At 40.0% G+C, this 25077-nt stretch overlaps 1 protein-coding gene and 1 pseudogene across 1 annotated transcript in view; one reads left to right on the top strand and one right to left on the bottom strand.

Annotated features, from left to right (window-relative positions):
- The first annotated feature begins 928 nt into the window (after nucleotides 1-928).
- The window catches only part of RRAGD (Ras related GTP binding D), a 51523-nt gene continuing 27374 nt past the window's right edge, over nucleotides 929-25077 (top strand). The window contains exons 1-2 of the mRNA XM_077162404.1: nucleotides 929-1349; nucleotides 23187-23482. Coding sequence (XP_077018519.1) covers nucleotides 1214-1349; nucleotides 23187-23482 — 432 coding nt within the window. The 5' untranslated portion in view covers nucleotides 929-1213. The remainder of the gene's footprint in view (nucleotides 1350-23186; nucleotides 23483-25077) is intronic.
- LOC143685405 (U6 spliceosomal RNA) lies at nucleotides 11986-12085 on the bottom strand (annotated as a pseudogene).

Here is a 25077-nt window from a genome sequence, read left to right as displayed (position 1 = left end):
CAGAAGGAAGTTCATCCACGTGATTTTTTTGCAGTACTCTGAAAGGGTGGGTACAATGTGTCCCGTGGTGAAAAGCTTATGAAGAAGAAATACAGGTTTTAGACTCACCCCCACATTGCTGCTATTCCTGAGACACTCCCCCACTCCCCTACATAAAAGCCTTGAAACATTTTATTTTGAGATGTGGGATTACAGTCTGTGTAATAACGAGACATGAGGAGGTGACACACGAATGTGTTATAGACCTGAGACATCTTCCAAAAGTCTGTAGAGGAATTATTATTCCGTCTAGTCAGCCGCGAGGCATTTCTTCGGAAACACTTACATCTGGGTAGGCCTTTTTTTTTTTTTTTAGTATTCCTGACGGGAAGCACTTTGAACAAAAAGACACAGTAAAAGGCAACTGCTATGGAAACTGCGCCTCTGCTGTACATTTTTTCCCCAGTTCTCTTCCAGGGGCGCTTCAGCACCGAGCGGGTGTCCTCGGCGCGCTGCTGGGGGTGGAGGCCTGGGCGCAGCGTGAGGGGTGGGAACAGCTCATTTGGCACCGGAACCCAAGTACAGGATTGAAAGCTGGAGACGCCAGCCAGGGTAGAGGCATTGCCGGTGTGTGAATATCTGTGTGCACGCGTGTGTGCGTGTGTGTGGTGGTCTGCAGGGCGTGCAACCCCCACCTCGCCAGCCTGTGCGGGGAGCACGTGCAGGAGCGGCCGCTGGCGCGCAGCCGCGGTGGAAGACTGCGCCGCGTCCTGAGGGCCCCGTGTTCGGGGCGTGTGTCTGTGCGTGTCTGGGCGGGTGGAGGGGCCCTGCGCGCCGCTCCCCTCGTGAGTGTGTGGCCTCGGCCGAGCACCCCGCCGAGAGCGCGCGCGCCCGTGCGGTGTGTGTGTGTGTGTGTGTGTGTGTGACAGTGTGTCAGGTGACTCGGGTCACGCAGTCTCTCTCTCTCCCTCCTCGGGAAGGAACTGCCGCGCTCCGGTTGACTCCTCCGCCGGCGGGCGGGGCGGGGGAGGGGGCTCTGGGCGTGCTGGGAACTGCGGGACCCAGACCTGGCAGCCGCGGGCTGCGGGGAACGCGCGGCTCCCGCCTCCTCCGGCTCCAGCGAAGCTCCAGGCAAAACCCAAATTCAGAAATAGATTGCGGGCGGCAGACGCAGAGGATTGAACCCCCAACCCGGGACTCCCACCGTCCCCAAGACGGCCGGCCCGCGGGCGCTATGAGCCAGGTGCTGGGGAAGGCGCAGGCGGAGGAGGACGACGACGACGAGGAGGATGAGCTGGTGGGGCTAGCGGACTATGGGGACGGACCCGACTCCTCCGACGCCGACCCGGACAGCGGGGCTGAGGAGGGAGGTGAGCGCCTGCCCCCCGCCTCGCGTCCTTTCCCTTCCTTCGGCCTCTTTCCTCCCCCGGCGGGGCCAGGCACGCGGGCCGCGGACTTGGAGGGGATCCAGTGGCGCGCTGTTGAGGGGAGGGGGTGGGGGTGGGGAGGGGCGCCGGAGGAGCGACCGAGAGCTGAAAAATAGGGGAGCGCGGATCAGCGGAGATGGAGGGAGGGAAGATGGAGGGAAGCGCCTGGGCTAGAGGAATGCGTGCTCTCTGGTTCCTCCTTCACCCCGAGTTCTCCGTAGGATCTGGGGTTGGGCAGGGGAAAGGAAAGGGAAGCGCCCGGCGCGCCCTGGGACCTCTCCTTGAAAGCTGCTGTTGGAGCCGGGGTCAGATATCGCGGCTAAAAAAGGCAGCCGGCTGCAGCGTGACTGGCAGGGTAGTCAGCAGCTGCGGGTGTCAGTCTTGCCGGTGTCGGCGGCGGGGGGGGGGGGGGTCCCGAGGGCGCCCTGATCTGCAGCGTGGGGAGACCCACGGGGAGGTGGGGGAGGATATACAGGTGATCCCGAAGCCGCCGAGTCGCGGCGGGTTTCTAGGGATCCGGGCAGATTACGGTTGTTAGGACACCTTATCTGCGCTCGGTGTCACCACCTGGCCCAGGCAGTTTCTGCCCGGGAGTGAGCGCAGGGCGGGGAAATACATTGCCCCTGAGAAGCAAACTCGATTTCCTGTTCAAGAAGCGGGATTTAGCAGTCGTTCAGCCTGCGGGGGTTTCCTGCCTTTTATTCTTAAGGCCTAAGGAAGCTGAGGTTTTTAGGATTCCAGAGAAGCTATTTTTGTTTTCCTCAAAAGCAATGTAAAGATCCTTTATTGTAAGGTCACTTGAAAAGGTCAACAGAATGCAAGTGTTAAACAGAACTTCTCGGGGAAGCTGTGTGCATTCTAGAGAAAGAACCAACTTTTTCAATGTTTCACATAGAAAAAAAAGTGTGTGAGGGGTAAACGTACCTTTGTGACTGTTGGTTGCTTTTTTTTTTTAAGAACTTAATTGAGAATCCATTGAATTTATTTTAAATTCCTCATACAAAGTCTTTCTCCCAAGGACACTGTTTTGCATATGGGAGGCTCTACTTTCAGTGGATCAGAAAGGCAAGAAAGTTAACTCAGCCTTGCCCCTGATAGATGAGAAAGCAGCTTTCTAAGTCTTTTTTTTTTTTTTCGTGTCCTGTCCACAGGGAGAATTTGTGCTTAAACTGATGCATGCACTTGTGGGCTTCCCTCTTCGCTCTGTTCCTAATTGGTCCCACGGTTGAACACACTGGCCATATTTTTGTGGAAAAGGCTTTCAACTGCTTTATTGGAGTCTCTGGAGCTACCTTTTGTAATTAAATTGTTCAGTCGCTTCATTATTATTCAAATTGCATTCCTTAGCTCCTCCTGGATTCTTAGGAGACAGCACAGATTTAAAATGGGAATGTATTTGCAAGGTATTTGAAGTGGTAGACACAGGGTGAATATGTGATACTCTTAAAAAAAAAAAAAAAAGAAAAAGAAAGAAATCACTACGAGGAGGAAAAGCCCTGTAATTTGATATTGTCTGGAGGGTCAGAGGGGTTCCAGGAAAAGCACAGGATCTTCCTATTTATTTTGCAATTTTTGATGGGGTAAACTTTGAGATTTGATTTGAGGGGCTTGAAATTTAAGTGCAAAGCCCTGCCTGAGGGGTGGGATTTCCTGAACAAAGGGCTCCCTAGAGGCTCTGCTGCTAGCCTACAAGCAAATTCACCTGTAACTGGTACCTTTGCTTCAGTAATGAAATCCTCCACATGAGTTCTCAGGATCAACTTGGAATCTTACTATAAAGGATTGAGTATATTTATGTGTAAAGAAAAATTAATATTTATTCTGGCAGTCACTACTTAAACCCTGGCCTCTTCTCCTGGGCCTGCTGTAGACAGGTACCTGTTTCTTAGAAGTCTTCCTGCAACTATCACTTGGCTCCTGTTCTTTCCAGGTTTTTCTGATTTTGATTTTGGAATTTAGGCCTTATGCAGAATTTCTATTAGAATATTGGCTTTGTAGAGTAGCAGATAGAAATCTGAGTCAGCAGTTCTAGATAGGACTATCTCTGACAACTTTCCTGCCAACCGGGGAGCTGGGATTGGTGGTGTTACATCTGTTCTCAAAACTGAGTTGTGGAACCCCAGAATTCCTACAGTGTCATCCTAATTTCTGAAGGGCTCTGGGCACATTTTGCATTATAATCCTGTTCTATTTTTGGCAAAATACATATTTATCTATTCCCCAAACTCTAAAAACAGAAAATGAAAAATAAATGGACTTGTTTGTTCTGAGAAAAGATGGGTATAGGTGTCATTTATCTAATGAATGCTCATTGGGTTAGTACTTGGGCTTACGAGAGACCTGGGGCTTTTCCACGAGGCTCCCCAGGTGAGTTGCAAAGCAAGTTGTTAGGAGCTGCATGAAAGAACGTGGTTTGAAGGTGCATAATGTGATTTCCTTTTCCCTTTGTTTTATAAGGAAAGCTCTGATTTTTTAAAAAGCATTTTGTAGGTTTTACCATATTGTGCTAAGTTTGAAAATGTGGTGCAAATAGCAGGAGACTTCTCTTCTGGCTTCCCCTCTGAATTTTATTCATGACTGGCAGGAGCATTCCTGGGCACTTTAGTTTTATTAAGGACTGATTTGGGTACCCCACCTCTTTCAGGGTAATTAATCAGAGATAAGGTCTCTCTCTCCTTCAACTTCCCTCCCCCCCCCCCCCCCGATAAAACGACAGAACCATAGAGCAATAATTAAGTCATTAAAAACAATTGTGCAGAAGATAATGATTTTTTTTTAGAGGCATGACTGTTAAATCTTTAGTAAATACTCTATTTCAGTAACAAGGAAAGCAATGAAAAGATGATATTTAATCAGAGCGTGAAAAACTTTTCCCTTCAGAATTCATCACAGTTTTCAGGGGAAACTTGACTAAGGCAGCTGCCCACCCACAGTCTGGCTAAGTGCGGTCTTTGTTTCCATGGCATCCTGTGCATTCCCTTTGGGTCAGAGGAAGTGACTTTTTTTTTAAGTGTTTACTGGGTGCACGAAAGATGCAGGAGGTCAGCAGTTGATACTTCCCTGATGGGTGTAGATGGGGTGAATCCAGCAGTTCACATTTCCTTATTAATTGTTAGTCACAGCTTTTTTTTCTTCTTAAATAATTTGAAAATTATTGGTACTTTCATCTCCTCGTTATCCCTTGCAGATATGTAGAAATAATTATTCTGATACTGAAACCGTAGTGCAGAGATGCCAGGGGACCTTTCTAAGGCCACAGCATGAGCTAAAAGTGAGCAGGGTTTAGAAGAGAGTCAAGTACATGGTGTGTGGAAATGTAAACTCTTTTCCTTATGATTCTGTCTTGTCCAAAAAAAAAAAAAAAGTGAATTGACTGCAGTTCTTGGCCACAGCTGCTACCCCCTTGGGTTTCCTTCTGGCCCCGAAATTCAGAGGTACAGAGCAGTTGGAATAGATGGAAATACATAATAGTTAAAATTATTTGACCAAGGTCACACTGTGCTTGTTCAAATAACTATATTAAGGGAGTATATTTTTATTAGAAACTTGCTTCAGTGATTGAAGATATAAAATTTTGATTTTCTATTTTTATCAGAAATCTTGTACATTTTAATATTAAAGCCAAAGATAGACCTAATGTAAATAGGGGTAGAAACAATAGGTTCTGGAGTTCTGGACTAAAGACTAGCTTTTTCAGTCCTCAGATGTCTCTACCTCATTAGTTCAGCTACCATGCTCTTCCAGAGCAATTATCAGTGGCATTCCCTACCACAGCTCCCTCTTCCTTACTCAGGTTTCTTATTTTCTTTCTTTTCTACCTCTTTTATTCTTGTATCTCTTACCTTTTTTAAAAAAATTTTTTCTTGTGGTAACTATATTGACGCAAGTTTTCCCATTTTAACCGCTTTCATTTATACAATTCAGTGATACTACAAAATATTGTGCTGCCATCACCACCATCCTTTACGAAAACTTTTTCATCACCTTGACGGAAACTCTGTACCCATTAAGCAATAGCTCCGTATTCTTCTCTCCTACCATGCAGCTGGTAAACTTGTAATCTACTTGCTGACTCTATGAATTTGCTTATTCTAGGCATTTCATATATGTGAGGTCACACGGTATTTGTCTTCTTGTGTCTGGCTTATTTTACTAGGCATGAAGTCTCCAGAGTTCATCTGTGTTTTAGCATGAATCAGAACATATTCCATTGAGTGTTTATACCACATTATGTTTATCCATCTGCTGAGAGACATTTGGGTTACTTCCACTTTTGGAAATTGTGAATAATGCTGCTGCGAACCTTGATGTGCAAATATCTGAGTCCCTCCTTTCACTTCTTTTGAATTTATACCTAGAAGTGGGATTGCTGGGTCACATAGTAATTCTGTATTTGATTTTTGGAAGAATTGCCAAACTGATTTTCACAGTTGAATCAGTTTATATTCCCACTAGCAGTGCATAAGGGTTCCTATTTATCCCATCCTCTTTGTTCTCTTTTTTAAATAATAAATAGCTTTTCTAGTGGGTGTGAAGTAGTGGCTTTGTTTGTATTTCTTTAATAGTTAATGATGTTGAGCTTTGTTTTATTTAAAACTTTTAAAATTCTCCCTTTTTTACCAAAGCTTTAAAGCTGTCTTTTGACAGTGACTTTCCCTAGTTCTGCTGTGATACTCAAGACAAACAGATTTCTTACTCCTGTTCTAAAGCTTCCACAAACCATACCAGTTTTCTTTTAAAGACCTCTAGGGAACACTCTAGTTGGTTTTTTAGTGTGTAAAGTAGAACAGTACATAAAACCAACCTTGATTCATTGTCAAAGCTGTTAAAAAAGAAAAAGAAAGAATCACAAGAACACCTTTTGCTTCTTGTAAGACCATTGGTAAATTGGAATACATTAGAAATATGTGATTAGGGAGGACCCATAGAGAAAGATTTGGTCTTCATACAGAAATAAAAATGACCTTCAAAGTCCTTTATGCCTATGTAAATCTGTTTGCATTTAATTTTCCTCCCTAAGTAATCAAATGGACAGTGGGGTTCATGACTTTTGTGTGAAACCCACTATGCACTTGGGTTGGAATTTCTTATTGAATTCTAGGTCTTGAATGTATAAGTAATTCATTGACCAATCCACCACTCTAAGAACATAAGGGAGCCACATGTGATGTTGCAAACAGAAACAAACCAGAGACCCCTTCCTTAAACTGAAAGTATATAGCCCACCCAGCAAAATACTACTAGCAAAGAGATTCTAACTTTCCCTTCAGACCCAGTGAGCTTCACTGTTGTTAGATTCCTAGTTGCCTAGCCTTGGGTTGGGAAGAGAAAGAAAAAAAAAATGTGCGTATGCCGGTAGATGAGGAAAACTCATGGGTTACGTACACATCTGGGATTACACAGCTAGTAAATGGCACAGCTAGTACTTGAAACCCAGTCTGGCACTAATCCAGTAATTTTTCACCAATTCCATTTGCCACCACAGTTTCCTAATTGCCTCGTTAAATTTTTATTTTGTTTTCTGGTTTGAGACATGTTCAAAGGTGACATCTCTTAGATAACTGTAATTATAATAGCTTACAAATACAGGGTTTCTCATTCTTCCTGGAGAGATCCCTTGAGCTCAGCAATGCAGGGCCAACCTAAGGAGGTGCGCTTTGGCCTTCAAGTTCCATTTTCCTTCTTCCCAACCCTCAGGTGTGTCCCCCATGCAGCCCCAGGCCTAAAAGTGCTGGTTCCTTCTCTCCTTTCTGTATTTACAAAGCCTGTGAGCTTTGACCAGGCTTTGCCAATAACTGGATGGTCGTTGGGGATTAAGTAATCAGTAGAGGTTGATAATGGCTCAATTAGATGACCCCTCCCCATAATGGTGTTCCTTGTGTGATTGAGTTTTGCTAGGGTCTTCAGGAGCCTAGTTACAAAGTTGAAGTATTTAGGAATTTCTGGTCCTGAAAGGACTAAGGGTCAGTTCCTGACCGTAGTAAATAAACATTACCTAGGCATAGAGCTGATCCTTTTGATATGCATTTGCAAGCGCAAGTCTGGGCCAAAGTCAAATGAAATTTGTTTTTAAAGTTTGGGTTAATTTTGCTTCAAATTCTGCTCTGTCACTTTATTTAGTCCAACCAACAAATGTTTTTGGTATTGTGGTAGTCAGTGAGGCCTCGGTTTTTACATTTGTAAAGGATAAATAGTATCTCCTTGAGGATCAGAGATGACATTGCCTGACATGTAGGTGGTCAGTAAATTGTAACTGCTGGGTGACCCTGCCCCCCCCCCCCCCAACTCCTTGGAGCCAACAAGATTAGAAAAATAAAGGACCTTCAAGGCATGGCCTGCCTCAGAGACCTCCATTCCCCCACCACAGGTGTGTCTGCTTCCTCGCATTTGTACTGCCCTTCTGAGGCACCAGATCCTTTGCCTACCCAAGCTGCACACTCACGGGTACCTCAGATTCCACTAATTCAAACACCCATTCAGCCTCTTCTCCTTCACCAAGTTGGTGGACGGGGCCCTTGTTCACTCGGTCTGCCAAGTTGGGAAACCAGGACTACTCTTGTCCCTCACATCCGGTGGGTTGCTAGGTCCTGTTGAGTTTATTGAACATCTCAAGTAGGGCTTGTGCCCTATTTCCATGGCTGTCTTGGTTTGCCTGGGCTACTGTAACAAAGTACCGGGTTAATTGCCTTAAGCCACAGAAATTTATTATCTCACAGGTCTGGGGGCTAGTAGTCCAAAATCACATAACCAAGAAATTAAGACTTAAATCATTCCTATGACAGCATCATTGTATGGATGCCCTTTTCTTTCTTGTGTATTGTAGAATAGCCAAAAGGAAATACCTGAAACTACTGAAACCTACTCAATTGAAAATTGTAAAAACCTCTTGACTGCCTTTGTACCCCCTTATCCTGTTTTATAACGGTAGAATTTTATGATCACAAAGACGAACCCCTAATGTTAATGAAGAAACTGGAGTCACCCAAAACTAACCAAGGACTTGTTACTGTAACGGTTAGCTTAGTTCTAGTTTAGCTTCACTCGTTTACATTTATAAATTGTAGTTGCTTACACTTGTAATGGCAACACGTCCATCTCCCCTTGTTTGAATCCGTAAAGAACACTAAGCTCAGACTGGGGAGACATATTTGTAGGTAGAGAGGCCTTCTGATCTGCTTCCTACTTAGTAATAAACACTTTGTCTCTTTGAAACCCCAGTGTCATAGATTGGCTGCTCCTTGTATCAGGCAAAGAACCCCAGCATGTTTGGTGTCATTTAGGGTGTCAGTAGGGCCAGAATCTGTTCCATGCCTCTCCTGTGGTGTTTGTTGGGTGGCTGGCCCCTGGCTTGTGCCCGAAGCAGTGCCTGCCTCCCTCACATGGCCATTTCTCTGTCTCTTTTGGTGCTCAAATTTCCTCTCCTTATAAGGACTCCAGTTATATTGAGTTAGGGCTCACCCTAATCCAGTGTGACCTCATTATAACTAATAACATTTTCAGTGACCCCATTTACAAATAAGCTCACTTTCACAGAATCGGGAATTAGGACTCAAACATGTCTTTTGGGGACACAAGTCAATCCATAACAGTGGTCTGTGCTTGGTTCTGATATTTCTCATTTGTGTGCTAGAAAAACTTGCCAACTGCCTCTTCAATGACCTTCTCACCCCAGGGGCCCTCCTTCTTCTGGAGTGAATTTCCTGAAATGTAAATCTAATAATGTTAGTCTCCACCAATTAGTGATTTCCTTATGGTTTTCAGAGTAAAGTCCAAGTTTATGAGGGTTGAATTCAGGAGCTAGCCTGTTATCTTTCTGTAAACTAATTTATTTAAAAAGTATTTGTTGAACTCATGCCACAGACTTTTGTTTATTTTGCTTGTGTATATGTGAGAAAGGCAGACAATAAACAATAAATATGAAAACAAACATAGAAAATAAAAAGGTAATTTTGTATAGTGATAAGTACTAGTAAAACAACAGGGTTATGGCACAGGAAGTGATGGGGCCTGATTTAGATCAGAGGAGGTGAAATTACAGCTGGGCTGAGTGGGGAAAAAAAGCTAGAAGTCTGAGGGGGTGGGGGAAAGCATTCCAGCAAACAGAGGAACAAGATAAAAACTCTGAGGCTAGGTGCAGGATGGCTAGTGTGGCTGGAGGTTAGGGAATGAGGAAGATGGACCAGGTGTGAGGTGAAATAGGGGAACAGACCATGTAGGGAGGGCCTTTGAGGGAAGGACGGCATTTAGATTTTATTCTAATTGCTGCGGGAAGCTGCTGCATACAGTGTAGCTTCCTCTGACCTTTTAAGTATATACTTCCCAAACTCTACTTACCTTAATCAGCCGAATTCTGACTGAAATAACCTTTCCTCCCGTTCATTCCATCTCTTTTGTGCTCCCCTTGAGTCCCAGATGTTGTTTCCCCAGGGAGCCTCCCTTTGAGTCCACTGCACCTAGATAGTAGTGCATTGTAATTATCAGACGTTCCTGTCTATTTTCTTTATTGGCTAAGGGATGAATCCTTTTTTTCCCCTTTTATCTTCATCCTCTAGCTCAGCCGTGCCTAATAATTGGCAGGCACTCAGGGAACCTTTATGAAATGAGAATAAAGTGTCTTGTAAATTTCACCTCATTCCAGCAACTTTCCAAACCTACCTAGCACTTAAAAAAATTTTAATAGGTTTTTTCGCACACTGTACAGCTCATCCAGAGTGTACAATCAGTGGCTCCTGGTTTAATCACAAGGTTGTTATGTTTTCGCCACCACAGTCGATTTGAGAACGTTTTCATTGCTCTAAAAAAAAAAAAAAAGTAGAGAAAAGAAACCCCATATCCCTTATACCTCTCACTGACATTTAGTTTTGGTTTAGTACCTTTGTTATAATTGGTGAAAGAATATTACAATTTTTCTGTTAACTGCAGTCCTTAGTTTGTATTAGTTGTATTTTGTTCCCATATACCGCCCTATTGTTGAACACCTCGTAACAGTACGTAACAGTAACTAACGTTTGTTGTAGTTCGTGTAAGAACTTTCTCATTTGACAATTAACCACAGTCATTTTCCACGGTAGCCTCCAAGCACCTTTAAAGAACCCATTCTTAGGGCAGCATCTCTTCTGAAGTTCTGTAGTAGTTTCTCATTTTATATTTTTAAGCACCAGCCCTTTTATTCCTCCCTTCAAAGTATCTATCATCCCCTATTCTCTTTCACACTTTGACCTTTCTTAGGTTGCTCTTACCTAACTACAAGACAACAGAGTGGGTGATACTCAGGGAAATGCTGGTGTCACCGAGAAGTTGATTTAAAGGATAATTATGATTAATGTGTCATTATATAGATATTTCTTCATACTTTCTGGTATATTAGAGTAGGCAGAGGTAAATCCCTGAAATCTTTGAACTGTGGTCCAAGGTGTCTTGCTCTGAAAATGATTGTATAGCCTTTATCATGTGCCCTTCTGATTTTAAAAACCTTGTGACTAGCCTTCACTTGTATGCATTTATTAGTTTTTGACTTTACAGTGTGGTGCTCACTAAAGACAGTTCCTTATGTTTATTAATGAAGGGTCTTTGGTCAACCTGGAACTAACCCATCCCAAGTTCAGTTACCTTGATAACAAACTGGATTGAACAAAATGGGCCAGCCTGACATGTGCAGTAGTTTAGACTTGTTATGCAAGTCACCTATATCTCATTATAATACTTAAAATCACACCCATCATCATTTTGTTACATACATTCTGTGACCAAGCATATAATCAATCTGCATATGCTTAATAATTAGTTCACCTCTAATCACATAATCTAGAACCATTGTGCTCATTATCTTAAAACCTACCCATCTCTGGATACCACAAAGCTAGCAGAATTACTGCAGTTCTGGGAGACAGATTTTTGTGCCCATAGACCATCTGATCTGCTTTGTACCTAGCAATAAACTTTTTTTCCTCTTTGAAACCCTAGTGTCTCAGGAATTGGTCATTGAGACATCGGGCAGGAATCCATCACCTTTGTCCTGTAACGCTGGTGGAGGGAACACAGCCTGATTGAGGGGTCTAGGAGGTTGAGGTCTTTCCTCTCCCTGCTTCTGTCATGCCCAGGATGGAGTGGAAGGCTTTAGGAAACAGAGCTGCAATCTGTGGGATTTCAGAAGTAGAGGTGCTTGAGGGAAGGGTAGAGAAAGGACTAGAGGGGTATATTGTTTCCACAGACCTTTCCTGATTCAAGAAACCTTCTGATTTTGCAGAAGTGGCTTACAAATATTTTTTTATTGTGGTCCATAGTTAAAAACATATTTTACATTGTAAAGCAATACCCACATACAATTAAGTAAACCTTAAGAGTTTCACTAAGCAATCTTTGTTTGCGTGATGCATTGTTTTCTTTCGTTCTTAGTGAAGTCATAGATGTACAGAAAAATCATGTAGAAAATACAGTTTCTATATACCCCCCCCCAGTTTTTCCTATTAACACTTTGCAGTAGTGTGGTACCTATGGTACAGCTGACAAAACGTTGTTATAATTATACTATTACCTATAGTCCACAGTTTACATTAGTATTCACTGTTTGTATTTATATAGTCTTATGGGATGCTTCACAAATTTGTGTGTCATCCTTGTGCAGGAGCCATGCTAATCTTCCCTGTATTCCGGTTTTAGTATACACGCTGCCCAAGCAAACACCTATGGTTTCTTCTTAAAATTTTTATTCTAGTAATATACAACCTAAAATTTCCCTTTTAAAACCACTGTATAATTCAGTGGTGTTAATTATATTCACAATATTGTGATACTATCACAGTCCATTACCAAAACTTTTCTATCATCCAAGGCTGAAACTCTCCATTCCTTACTCCCATCCTGATGACCCCTGGTAATCTGTATTCTAGTTTCTGACTCTATGAGTTTGCTTATTCTAATTATTTCATATTAGTGAGATCATACAATATTTCTATTTTTGTGTCTGGCTTAATTCAGTTAATATGATGTCCTCAGGGTTCATCCTTGTTGCGTGTATCAGAACATTCCTTTTTATAGCTGACTAATATTCCATTGTAGGTATATACCATATTTGTTAATCCATTCGTCAGTTGATGGACACATCGGTTGCTTCCATCTTTTGACAATTGTGGATAATGCTGCTATGAACATCTATGTGCAAATATCTTTTTAAGTCCCTGCGTTCAGTTCTTTTGGTTTAGGCTTAGAAGTAGGATTGCTGAGTCACATAGTACTTCTATATTTTCTGTAGAATCATGAAACTGTTTCCCCAGGAATTGCACCATTTTATATTGCCACTAGCAATGAATGACTGTTTCTGTTTCTCCATATCCTCTCCAACACTTATCTCCCCCCTTTTTTAAATAGTAGCCATTCTAGTGAGTGTGAAATGGTGTCTAATTGTGATTTTGACTTTCATTTCCCTAATGGCTAATGATGTTGAGCATCTTTTCCCATGTGCTTTTTGGCCATTTGTATATCTTCTTTGGAAAAATGTCTAGGTCTTTTCTGCATTTTCAAATTGAGTTGTCTTTTTGTTGTTGATGTGTAGGATTTCTTTGTATATTTTAGATATTAAACCCTTGTCAAATACATGGTTTCCAAATACTTTATCCCATTCCATAGGTTGTCTTTTTACTGAGGCACAAGTTTTTAATTTTGATGAGGTCCCATTTTTTATTTTTTCTCTTGTGTAAAGTCTAAGAAACAATTGCCTAACACAAGGTTTTGAAGATGATTTCATATTTTCTTCTAAGAGTTTTATAATTTTGGTTCTATGATCCATTTTGAGTTGTTTTTGTATATGGTGTGGGGTAGGGGGTCCAACTTTATTCTTATGCATATGGAGATTCTGTTTTCCCAACACTATTTCGTAAGACAATTTTTCCCCATTTAGTGGGCTTTGTGCCCTTTTCAAAAATAAATTAGCCATTGATTTGAGGGTTTATTTCTGAACTGTCGGTTAGATTCCGTTGGTCTATATGTCTGTTCTTATGCCACTGCCATGCTATTTCAGTTACTGTAGGTTTGTAAAAGTTTTAAAACTAGGCAGTGTGAGTGCTCTAACTTCATTCTATTTATGATAGTTTTGGCTGTTCAAAGTCCTTTACTCTTCAGTATAAATTTGATGATTGGCTTTTCCATTTCTGCGAAGAAGACTGTTGGAATTTTGATTGGGATTGCATTGAATCTGTAAATCACTTTGGGTTGGATTGACATCTTAAAGATAGGTAATCTTCCTGTCCATGAGCATGGAATGTCCTCCCAATTATTATTATTATTATTTTTTATTAATTAAAAAAAGAATTAACAAAACAATTAGAAATCATTCCATTCTACATGTACAATCAGTAATTCTTAATAACATCACATAGTTGCATATTCATCATTTCTTAGTACATTTGCATCGATTTAGAAAAAGAAATAAAAAGACAACAGAATAAGAATTAAAACAATAATAGAAAGAAAAAAAAAACAAAAAACCAATACCTCACATGCAGCTTCATTCAGTGTTTTACATAATTGCATTACAATTGGGTAGTATTGTGCTGTCCATTTCTGAGTTTTTATATCCAGTCCCGTTGTACAGTCTGTATCCCTTCAGCTCCAATTACCCCTTCTCTTTTTTTTTTTTTTTTAATTAACGGAAAAAAAGAAATTAACCCAACATTTACTCCCAATTATTTATGTCTTCTTGGATTTAGCAATGTTTATATCCTTTACATCCTTGGTTAAAATTTATTCCTTGCTATTTGCTTCTTTTAGATGCTATTATTGTAAATGGAATTTTTTTCTTGATTTCCTTCTAAGATTTTTCCTTACTAGTATATAGAAACACTGCTGAGTTTTGCATATTGATCTAGTACCTCATCACTTCTGAATTAATTTATTAGCTCTAGTAGCTTTGTTGTAGATTTTTTTCAGGATTTTCTCTATATAGGGTCATGCCATTTGTGAATAGGGATAGTTTTACTTCTTCCTTTCTGATATGGATCCCTCTTTTTTTCTTGCCTAATTGTTCTGACTAGAACTTCCAGTACAATGTCGAATGATAGTGGTGACATTGGGCAGGCATCTTTGTCTTGTTACTGATCTTAGAGGGAAAGCTTTCAGACTTTCACCATTGAGTATGATGTTGACAGTGGATTTTTCATATGTCTTTTATCATGTTGAGGAAGTTTCCTTCTATTCTTAACTTTCTGAGTGTTTTTGTTAAGGAGGGGTGCTGGATTTTGTTAAAATATCTTTTCTGCATCAATTGAGATGATCATATGTTTTTTTCTCCTTTATCCTATTAATGTGGTATTTCATTAATTTGATTTTCTTTTGTTGAACCATCATTGTGTAATAGATAATTTCACTTGATTCTGGTATAAAATTCTTTTAATGTGCTGTTGGATTCAGGTTTTTACTATTTTGTTGAGGATTTTTCCTTACCTAGCTTTGGTATTAGGGTGATGTTTGCTTCATAGAATGAGTTAGGAAGCGTTCCCTTCTCTTCAGTTTTTTTGAGGAATTTGAGTAGGATTGGTGTTAATTCTTTCAGTGTTTTGTAAAATTCACTAGTGAAGCCATATCCTGGACTTTGCAAGGAATTTTTTGAAGATTGAATTAATCTCTTTACTTAATATTGATGTGTTCAGATCTATTTTCTTCTTGAGTCAATGTAGGTAGTTTGTGTTTCCAAGATTTGTTTATTTCATCTAGGTTATCTGATTTCTTGGCAAACGGTTGTTAACAGTACCCTCTGAAGTTCTTTAATTTAAGTGGGATCGAGACTATGTCCCCCCTTTCATTTCTGATTTTAGCTATTTGTATCCTCTTTTTTTTTCTTTGTCAGTCTAGTTAATTTGTTCTTCAAATAACCAACTTTTGGTTTCATTGGTTTTCTCTATTGCTTTTTTTTTTCTATCCTATTTCATTGATCTCTGCTCTAGTGTTTATTTCCTTCCTTCTCCTAGCTTTGGGTTTAACTTGCTCTTTTTCTAGACCTATCAGTCACATTGTTAGGGCTCTGATTTGTAATCTTTCTATTTTAATGGACGCATTTAGAGCTATAAATTTTTCTCTCAGCACCTCCTTAGCTGCATCTCATGAGTTTTTTAATGTTCTTTTCATTTTCATTTGCCTCAAGATCTTTCCTAATTTCCCTTATGATTTCTTTGACCCATTGGTTGTTTATGAGTATGTTGTTTAACTTCCACATATTAGTGAATTTTACAGTTCTTCCTCTGTATAACTGATTTTTAGCTTCATTTTATTGTGCTTGGAGAAGATACATTGTATGATTTCAATATTTTTGAATTTATTAAGAGTTGTTCTGTTACCTAATGTATGGTCTATCTTAGAGAACAATCCACGTGCACTAGAGAAGAATGTGTATTCTTTTGCTCTTGGGTGAAGTGTTCTATATATGTCTATTAGGTCTATTGGTTTATAATTTTCAGTTGCTTTTTGTTGTTGCTGTAATGCTATTGCTGTTTAATGCCCACTAATTGATTTTGTGACCACTAATGTCTTCTGACTTAAGGTTTGGAATCATGAATATAGACTATTTGAAGAGCCTCAGATGGAATGAAGCTATTTGTAGGACATTTCAAGGGATGGTCTGTGTGTTAGTTAGATTCAGTTGTCAACTTGGCCAGGTAAGCATACCTAATCTTGTTGCTGCGGACATAAGCCAACGGTACGTGAACCTCATCTGTTGCCAATTACATCTGCAGTCAGCTAGGAGGTGTGTCTGCTGCAGTGAGTGAAGTTTGACTTAATTGGCTGGTGCTTAAATGAGAGATTGCAACGTAGCACAGCTAAACAGCTCGGCATTCCTCATCTCAGCACTTGCAGCTCAGCCCAGGCCTTTGGAGATGGAGAAAGAAGTCACCCCAGGGAAAGTTGTTGGACCCCAGGGGCCTGGAAAGAAGACCAGCAGAGACCATCCTGTGCCTTCCACGTAAAAAAGAGCCTCAGTGGAAAGTTAGCTGCCTTTCCTCTGAAGAACCAACAAAATAAATCCCCTTTTATTAAAAGCCAATCCGTCTCTGGTGTGTTGCATTCCGGCAGCTAGCGAACTAGAACAGTCCGTATGCATTTTAATTCATGAGTTATGCAAATTAGTTACCATTTGGTATTTAATGTGTCAGAGAGACAGAGCTGACTGATGGCTAGGGTGAGGACTTTACTACACACCAGCCATGTAGCCTTGGGCAGGTTATTTTCCCCAGATTCCTCAGATATAAAGCAGAATTGTCCCTCGCTGGGTGGGTAAAATTTGTGTAAATGGCAACATAACCCCAGGCACAAAGTGTATTTCCAGTACATTCCAGCTTAATATGATAAAATGTATCTGTGTGGGGTTAAGGGTTCCAGAGGGTCTCAGTAGGGTTGGTGGTACTCTTGCTGGTCTGGTTCACCATTTCCCAATTGTTAACCCATGCGTGAATTTTGCAGGGAAAAGGAAATACTTCCAGTTGTCACCAGCACAGCTGCCTGAGCATTTCACTTCGCAGCCACACTCTGCGTACATGAACGCGCAGACACTTCCTCCCCTTTCACAATGGCCTGCATCCACCTCCCCAGCCTCCCAGGAAGTGGAGACACAGACCTCTGCAGGGCATCAGAGTTGATGATCGTGCCGCAGAGAAATTTGTAGAACTTGCTGAAAACAAGTTAAAATCTATGCCAACATCTAACAGTATAAATTGGGAAGAAAGCCATTTATAAACAATGTTTTTGTGCTTGTACATAATTTAAGATGGGATTTTGCTTTCGTTAATTGAAGGCAATGTTGCCCAGTAGAATAAGCATAGGTAGACATTGGATGCACCAGCACTCAGTTTGAATATTACTTAACCTTTCAGAGCTTGAATTTCTTCACCTATAAAATGGGGTTGATAGCATTTTCTCTTGAAGGATTGTGAATGAGGTGAAGTATGAAGGATGCCTGGCACCATGCTTGGCACATGGTAGGCACCTTCATTATGTGGTTGCCATGAATTTTTATTGCATGCATGTTTTCCTGTTCCTTTCAGGGCATTGTGCCTTTCTAATAATTGGGGTTTCCCTCCCTCTCCCATAGGGCCTCCTGCTTCTCTTCTCCTCTCACCTCATCTAACTCCAGTCCTGCTTCAAGTCTGTACTATGTTAACTACTGGGTTCCCCTATCCCAGCCCACAGGTACTTGTGCCCCACATTACACCGATATAGCACTTTGTATTTGAGGGGTGATCATAGAGCAGCAGTTAATCTCTTGGGTTTCCATTCTTCTTTGTGGTTACATCTTTTAAACAGCTAGAGTAGGGTATAATTGACATAAGATAACTTGCACATATTTGATAAACAATGTACACCTGTGAATTTATCATGACAATCAAGATAAAAAACATACCCATCATTTCCAAAAGCATACCCATACTGTTTGATAGTCTCTTGAACCCTTCTGGGCTACAGGCAACCACTGATTTTGCTATAGATTAGTTTACATTTTTTAGAATTTTAGGTAAGTGGAATCATAGAGTATGTACTTTTTATGACTTATTTCTTCCACTTTTCATTATTTTGAGATTCATCCATGTTGTTTTTAATCAATAGTTTATTTTTATTGCTGAGATATACCCGTTTGTTTATCCATTCATCTGTTGATAGACATTTGGATTGTTTCCAGATTTTGACTGTTAAAATAGAGCTGTCATGAACCCTTTTGTGCAAATCTTTATATGGGCATATGCTTTCTTTTATCTTGGGTGAGTATCTAGGAGTGAAGTGACTGAGATACTATGGTAGGTGTATATTCAACTTCATAAGAAACCACCAACTGTTTTCTAAAGTAGTTGTATCATTTTTCATTTCCACCAGTAACACCTCCTTGCCACTCTTGTTACAGTCTGTTTTTTTTTTATTTTAGCCATCCTAATGAAGGGTATCTCACTGTCATTTTGATTAGCATTTACGTTCATAAATTTTCTTGGTGAATTTCCTGTTCAAATCTTTTGCCTATTTTTTAAAAATTGAGTTTTCTTATTAACAGGTTTTAAGCATTCTTTATAATCTGGATAAAAGTCCTTTATCATACATATGATTTGTAAATATTTAGTCTGTGGATTATCTTTTGTTATTTAACAATGTCATTTGAAGGGCAATTTTTTTTTAATCGATCTTTTCATTTTGGGGTATTGTATCTAAGAAATCTTTGCCTCACCCAAGGTCACAGTGTAATATTCCATCATATGTATATACCACAGCTTGTTTAGCCACTCATCTGTTGATGGACATTTGGGCTGTTTATATCTCTTGGTAATTGTAATAATGCTGCTATAAATACTGGTGTGCAAATGTCCATTTGTGTCCTTGCCCTCATGTCTTCTGAATAGATACCTAGTAATGGGATTGCTGGATCATATGGCAATTCTATACTTAGTTTCCTGAGGAACCACCAAACTGCTTTCCACAGCGGTTGTACCATTTTACATTCCCACCAACAGCGCATAAGTGTGCCTCTTTCTCCACATCCTCTGCAGCACTTATCATTTCTGTTTTTTTTTTAATGGCCATTCTGGTGGGTATGAGATGATATCTCATTGTGGTTTGGATTTGCATTTCCCTAGTAGCCAGGGAAGTTGAACATCTTTTCAGTGCCTTTTGGCCATTTGTATTTCCTCTTCTGAGAAGTGTCTGTTCAAGCCTTTTCCCCATTTTGTAATTGGGTTGTCTGTCTTTTTTTGTTGAGTTGAACAATCTCTTTATATATTCTGGATACTAGACCTTTATCTCATATGTCATTTCCAAATATTGTCTCCCATTGTGTAGGCTACCTTTTTATTTCCTTGACAAAGTTCTTTGATGGATGAAAGTGTTTAATTTTGAGGAGTTCCCATTTATCTATTTCTTTTTTCAATGTTCTTGCTTTAGGTGTAAGATCTAGAAAACTGCTTCCTATATAAGTTTTATAAGATATTTCCCTACATTTTCTTCTAAAAGTTTTATGGTCTTAGCTTTAATGTTTAGGTTTTTGATCCATTTTAAGTTAATTTTTGTATTAGGTCTGAGATATGGATCCTCTTTCATTTTTTGCATGTGGATATCCAGTTCTCTAGGCACCATTTATGGAAGAGGCTGCTCTCTCCCAGTTGAGTTGGCTTGACTGCCTTATCAAAGATCAGTTGTTCATAGATGAGAGGGTCTATGTCTGAACAGTTTATTCAATTCCATTGGTTAGTATATCTATCTTTATGTCAGTACCATGCTTTGTTGACCACTGTAGCTTTGTAATACGCCTTAAAGTCAGGTAGCATGAGACCTCCCACTTCATTTTTCTTTTTCAAGATATTTTTAGCTATTCGGGGCACCTGCCCTTCCAAATAAATTTGGTTATTGTTTTTTCTATTTCTGCAAAGTAAGTTTTTGGGATTTTAATTGGTATTGCATTGAATCTATAAGTCAATTTAGGTAGAATTGACATCTTAACTATATTTAGTCTTCCAATCCCTAAACACAATATACCCTTCCATTTATTTAGGTCTTCTATGTTTTTTTTTTGTTTTGTTTTTGTATGGGCAGGCAATGGGAATCGAACCTGGGTCTCTGGTATGGCAGGTGAGAATTCTGCCAACGAGCTGCCATTGTACCACCCTCTATGATTTCTTTCAGCAACTTCTTGCAGATTTCTGAGGGATCATCCATTGTTAAACTTTGTATTTTCATTCCACGTTACAGTTTTTCCTCAAAAATGCCCTGCTTTGAAGTCAACCTTTTTCTTTCGAGTGAACTTTCCCCAACAGGCAGTCATGTTGTTGGACCTGTGGCTTCCATGGCCGTCAATGTTGCCCCTTGGTTTCTTTTTTAAATTCCTGGCCTGATTTTGTTAAGATTGGTTTGTAATGACAGTACGATGAGTTGGTAAACTGTGTAATCAGTGATGAAGAAGGAGAAAGTCAATGGTGACCTTTTGGGGTAGTTTACTTTCACATTACTGTTTTAATAGTATATTATCAGCAATTTTTTGAGTGGGTTAAGTTGAACTAGAAAAGTGTGTGTGGGTAGGGTAGAGGTGAGGTGGTGTTATATTGGAATAGTGTTTGTGTGCATGTGCACCTGCTTAATTTTTTTTAATCATTGTTTTAGTTGAAACTTGTGTGCTTACCTATACCTATCTCCAATTGAAACATCAAAAATTACATATATATAGTAAATGGGGTTTACTATGATATCATCAAGTATTAGCATGTATTTTGGACAGTTGTAGAGTTCTGAAAATAATTGTGAGTTACAATAGGGGAAAAAAGGATTACTTTCTATTCTCTGTTGGATTAAGTTAGATTGGGAGCAAGGACTGTGAAAGACATAAAGAGGTGTAGTTCAGAAAAAAAGAAACTTGAAACAAGTTTAATGTATGTATACCTTTATGTTTGCTTATATTCTGCCTATTTTCTGAAAAAGTTGGTTTCTCTTCATAGTGTTTTTTTCTTATTTAATTGAGGTACAAGTCACATACCATAATATCCACTCTTATAAAGTGTATCCAGTGGTTTTTAGTGTATTCACAAAGTCATGCAATTATTGCTACTATCTAATTATAGAACGTTTTTATCACCTTGAAAGTAATCTAACATTCATTAGCAGTCAATCCCTGTTACCCTTTTCTCCCAACCCTTGGAAATTACTAATCTACTTTCTGTCCCTATGAGTTTGCCTGTTCTAGACATTTTATCTAAATGGAAGCATGAAATATATGACTTTTGTGCCTGACTTCCTTCACTTACCATAATGTTTTCAAGGTTCTTCTGTGTTATAGCTTAAATCAGTACTTCATCTCTTTTTATGGCTGAATATTATTTTATTGTATGGATAATACCACATTTTCTTTATTCGTTTCTTCAGTTGATGGATTTTTGGTTTTTTTTTCCCATTTTTTGGCTATGCATAATGCCGTTATGAACATTGATATACATGTTTGTGTACAGATATGTTTTCAGTTCTCTTGGGTGTTTACCTAGGAGTGGGAATCCTAGGTCACATGGCAATTCTATGTTTAATATTTTGAGGAACTACCAAACTGTTTTCCAAAGTGGTTGTACCATTTTATGTTCTCACCAGTAATGCATAAAAGGTTCCAGTTTCTCCGTATGTTTACCAACACTTGGCATTGTCTTTCTTTTTTATTATAGCAATCCTAGTGGGTTTGAAGGGTTTTATTTCATTCTGGTTTTGATTTGCATTTCCCTAATCACTAATGATGTTGAGCATCTTTCTGTATGCTTATTGGCCATTTGTATCTCTTTCCTTTGGAGAAATATCTGTTTAGGTCCTTTGCCCATTTTTAAATTGGTTTGTCTTTTTAATTATTGATTTGTAAGTATTCTGTATGTATTTTGGATTCTAGGCCCTTATCAGATAGATGGTTTACATTTTTCCCATTCTGTGGGTTGTTTTTCACTTTCATGATGAAGTCCAATTTATCTGTTTTTTCTTTAGTTGCTTGTGCTTTTGGTGACATATATAAGAAGTATTGCTTAATCTAAGGTTATGATTTATACCTATATGTATTTGAAGAGTTTTATACTTTTAGGGTTTTGATTCATTTTAAGATTTTTTCTTTTTGGTATGTTATGTGAGGTAGGGGTCTACCTTCATTCTTTTGCATGTGACTATCCAGTTGTTTCAGCACCATTTGCTGAATGAGTCTTATTTTTAATAACTGTTTTAGGTATTTGGTCTCATTTAATTACCACAACAGTCCTATAGATGTTTATTATTATTGGCAACTCCATTTTATGGTGTTTCAAAGCTAAGTATCTTGTTCAAGGTCTCAGCAACTCAAGCCTGTGGTCTTGTTGACTTCAGAGCCCTAATACTTAACCAATAGGCTATACTTCGTTTGCTTCAGCGAAATGTGCATGCTCTTAGTCAAGCAGGAAGGCCGTGAGAATTAAGTAGTTGCCTAGGACTGAATAACATTGGGGAACTAACACTGTTGTTTCAGGAACAAAGAAAAGAGAGAGCCTTATAGGGTTTGTGCCCTTACAGCAATTTCTACTTTTATCCAATGCCTGATCCCTTTAGGGTCCTTGGTGAATAATTTTAGGATTGAATTTCTGCTCCCAGGTACTAGATTGGTACTGACTTAATAGAACTGTCTGTGATGATGGCATTGTTCTGTGGCTGAACTGTCCGATTTTAATGGACTTTAATTAATTTACATTTCAGTAGCACATGGCTAGTGGCTTCTTCACTGGGTGACACAGGTTTAGAGCCAGGGTAGGCCTGGGAGAGGTCTGCCTCTCAAAAAATCTGTATCTGCTGTCTAGCCCAGTCTAAGTACAAAGCATCTAGTATATGCCCATTTTGCAGGCATTTGTGGCATGTGAGAGCACTGGCCAGGGTAGGGTAAGTCAGAGAGGCATAATGTAGATAAACAAGCATCTCTCTGATGCGTAGACGCTGATGATCAAGGCAGAGAAGATCCCTGCTCTGCAGTACTGAGATCTAGATTCTGTGCTGCCGACAGTCTGCTTCAGGAAGTCTCCGCTTTTCACACACCAGGTTCCCTGTTTGTACTATGGAACTGCACAGTTTTTCTGGTCCTCTGTGATAGTGGAACAGCATTTTTCAGTGTGCATTTATCTAAAGCTGTCCTCTCAGGGAGTGCAGAGATTCTGTTAGCTCCCTGTGTGTTTGGAAGAGCATTGACTGTGAGTCATAAGTCACATTTGAGGTGGAAGTGAAACTCCCCTAATTAACCACTATGAAAGCATCTCACCCTCATTCTTGTTTTGTGGTTTTCTCCAGTTCTGGACTTCAGCGATCCCTTCAGCACTGAGGTGAAGCCGAGAATCTTGCTCATGGGCCTGAGGAGAAGTGGCAAGTCGTCTATTCAGAAAGTTGTCTTTCACAAAATGTCTCCCAACGAAACCCTGTTTTTGGAGAGCACTAACAAGATATGCCGGGAAGATGTTTCCAACAGCTCCTTTGTTAATTTTCAGATTTGGGACTTCCCAGGGCAGATCGACTTTTTTGACCCTACGTTTGACTATGAGATGATCTTCAGGGGAACAGGAGCCCTGATATTTGTCATCGACTCCCAGGTAAAGCTCAGAGTCTCAGCAACATGTATGGACAGCTTTCCGTGTTAAAACAAGTCCATGTCTGATGGTTTTGGTTTGGTTTGGTTTTAAAAATCTGGATTAGGTTTTCTGCCATCAAGTGTTTCTCAGAAGGGCTGTGTGACTCTGCAAAGAAAAAAAAAGTTTCCTCCATCTAGCCCTACCAACAGCTGACTGTTAGAGGGAGCTGTTTATATCTCAGCAAATCATAGACTTAGGAAACTTCATAGATGGAGGGGGCCACCAAGGCTGAGGACAACAAATATGTGCCATCTTCCCTCTGGTAATCTTGACAGACATCAATAAAAGATCACAGCTTCTCTGCAACAAATATGTGCATGCATGCTTGTGTGTATTTTTTACACTTTAATATGTCTGTTTCCTGTGAAGATCGTGCTAAGTTTGAAAAGTTTTCTTCTGAATCCAATTACTCTATTACTAGTATGCAGTTTATTGAAAGTGTTGGGTACTTTTATAGATAGTTATTGAATACTAAAAGTAAAATTTGGTTGGAAGATATATCTCTGAATAAGATGAATATTTTTCCATTTAATTCATTCATCCATGCCCAAATGAGACAAGATTCTGCATCAATTTCAGTTTTGTTTTTCTATCTAGATAGATGTTAAGCACTGAGAAACCTTGTTCATGTAAATAAGGAGGTAGATATGGGGTGAGCTTTGTCATAGCATCACTCAATTGCTTTATCTCCTTTCAAGTTATCTACACCAAATTACCCTGTTTTCTTTCATGAAAAATTATTTTTAGTATTTATCAACAGGTATCTTGATTAGGAGCTCCTTTAACTTTGTTGAAAGCAAGGAATTGGGAATTCTTTGACCTGTGAAGTCTTATTACCTAATCATTAGAGTGAATCTCTTTATCACTATTCATGTCAGCATTCTGGATTGTCTCTTTCATACTCTGAGTTTTTAATATGCTGAGGCCACCACGGATGGGGCAGTTGGCTAAGGAGTGTGTCTTCCTCCCATAAAGTGTGAGCTGGGCCGATTGTTTGAAGGGAAGGTAGGAAAAGGCTAGGCTAGGCCACAGGTGCATCTCAGGCAGTTCTGTTCTAGGGAAGAGTACATGTAGCAGCTTTGGGAAATTGATACTCTTAAAACTCTCCTTCTCCATCTACACTCACAAAATGTTCATGGCGCTTGTCCCAGCCTGAGACATTCCTGATGAGTCTCTTTTATAGCTGTGGGGAATAGAAGAGCCGCAGGTCCTACGGGCATGGGCTATACGCAGGTTGCCCAGCTACTGGCGTGCGTTGCCTTTGCTGGGCTGGTGGCTGTTCCAGGAGCACCAGTGGCGTTAGAGAGGAAGGGTTAATAAAGATGTTAGCAGTTATGGTTCTGAGCTCATGCCTGAAAAACCATTTTCGAAGAAGACTGCTCATGCCTGAGAGGATCATAAATTTGTTCGGGGGGTCTAGGTGCCTGTCATTAGGAAATTTTCAACTAAGCCTTTCATTTCCAAGTGACTGCACTGTGTATTTTCTGTATAGCGGTGGGCACATGGCTATATATGGTTGAAAGGGGTTCCATCCTTTTTGTGAGGGTGTAGGGAGA

Source organism: Tamandua tetradactyla, chromosome 5 (assembly GCF_023851605.1).
Source record: "Tamandua tetradactyla isolate mTamTet1 chromosome 5, mTamTet1.pri, whole genome shotgun sequence".
Taxonomy (NCBI): Eukaryota; Metazoa; Chordata; class Mammalia; order Pilosa; family Myrmecophagidae; genus Tamandua; species Tamandua tetradactyla.
This window is presented reverse-complemented; position numbering and strand designations above follow the sequence as displayed.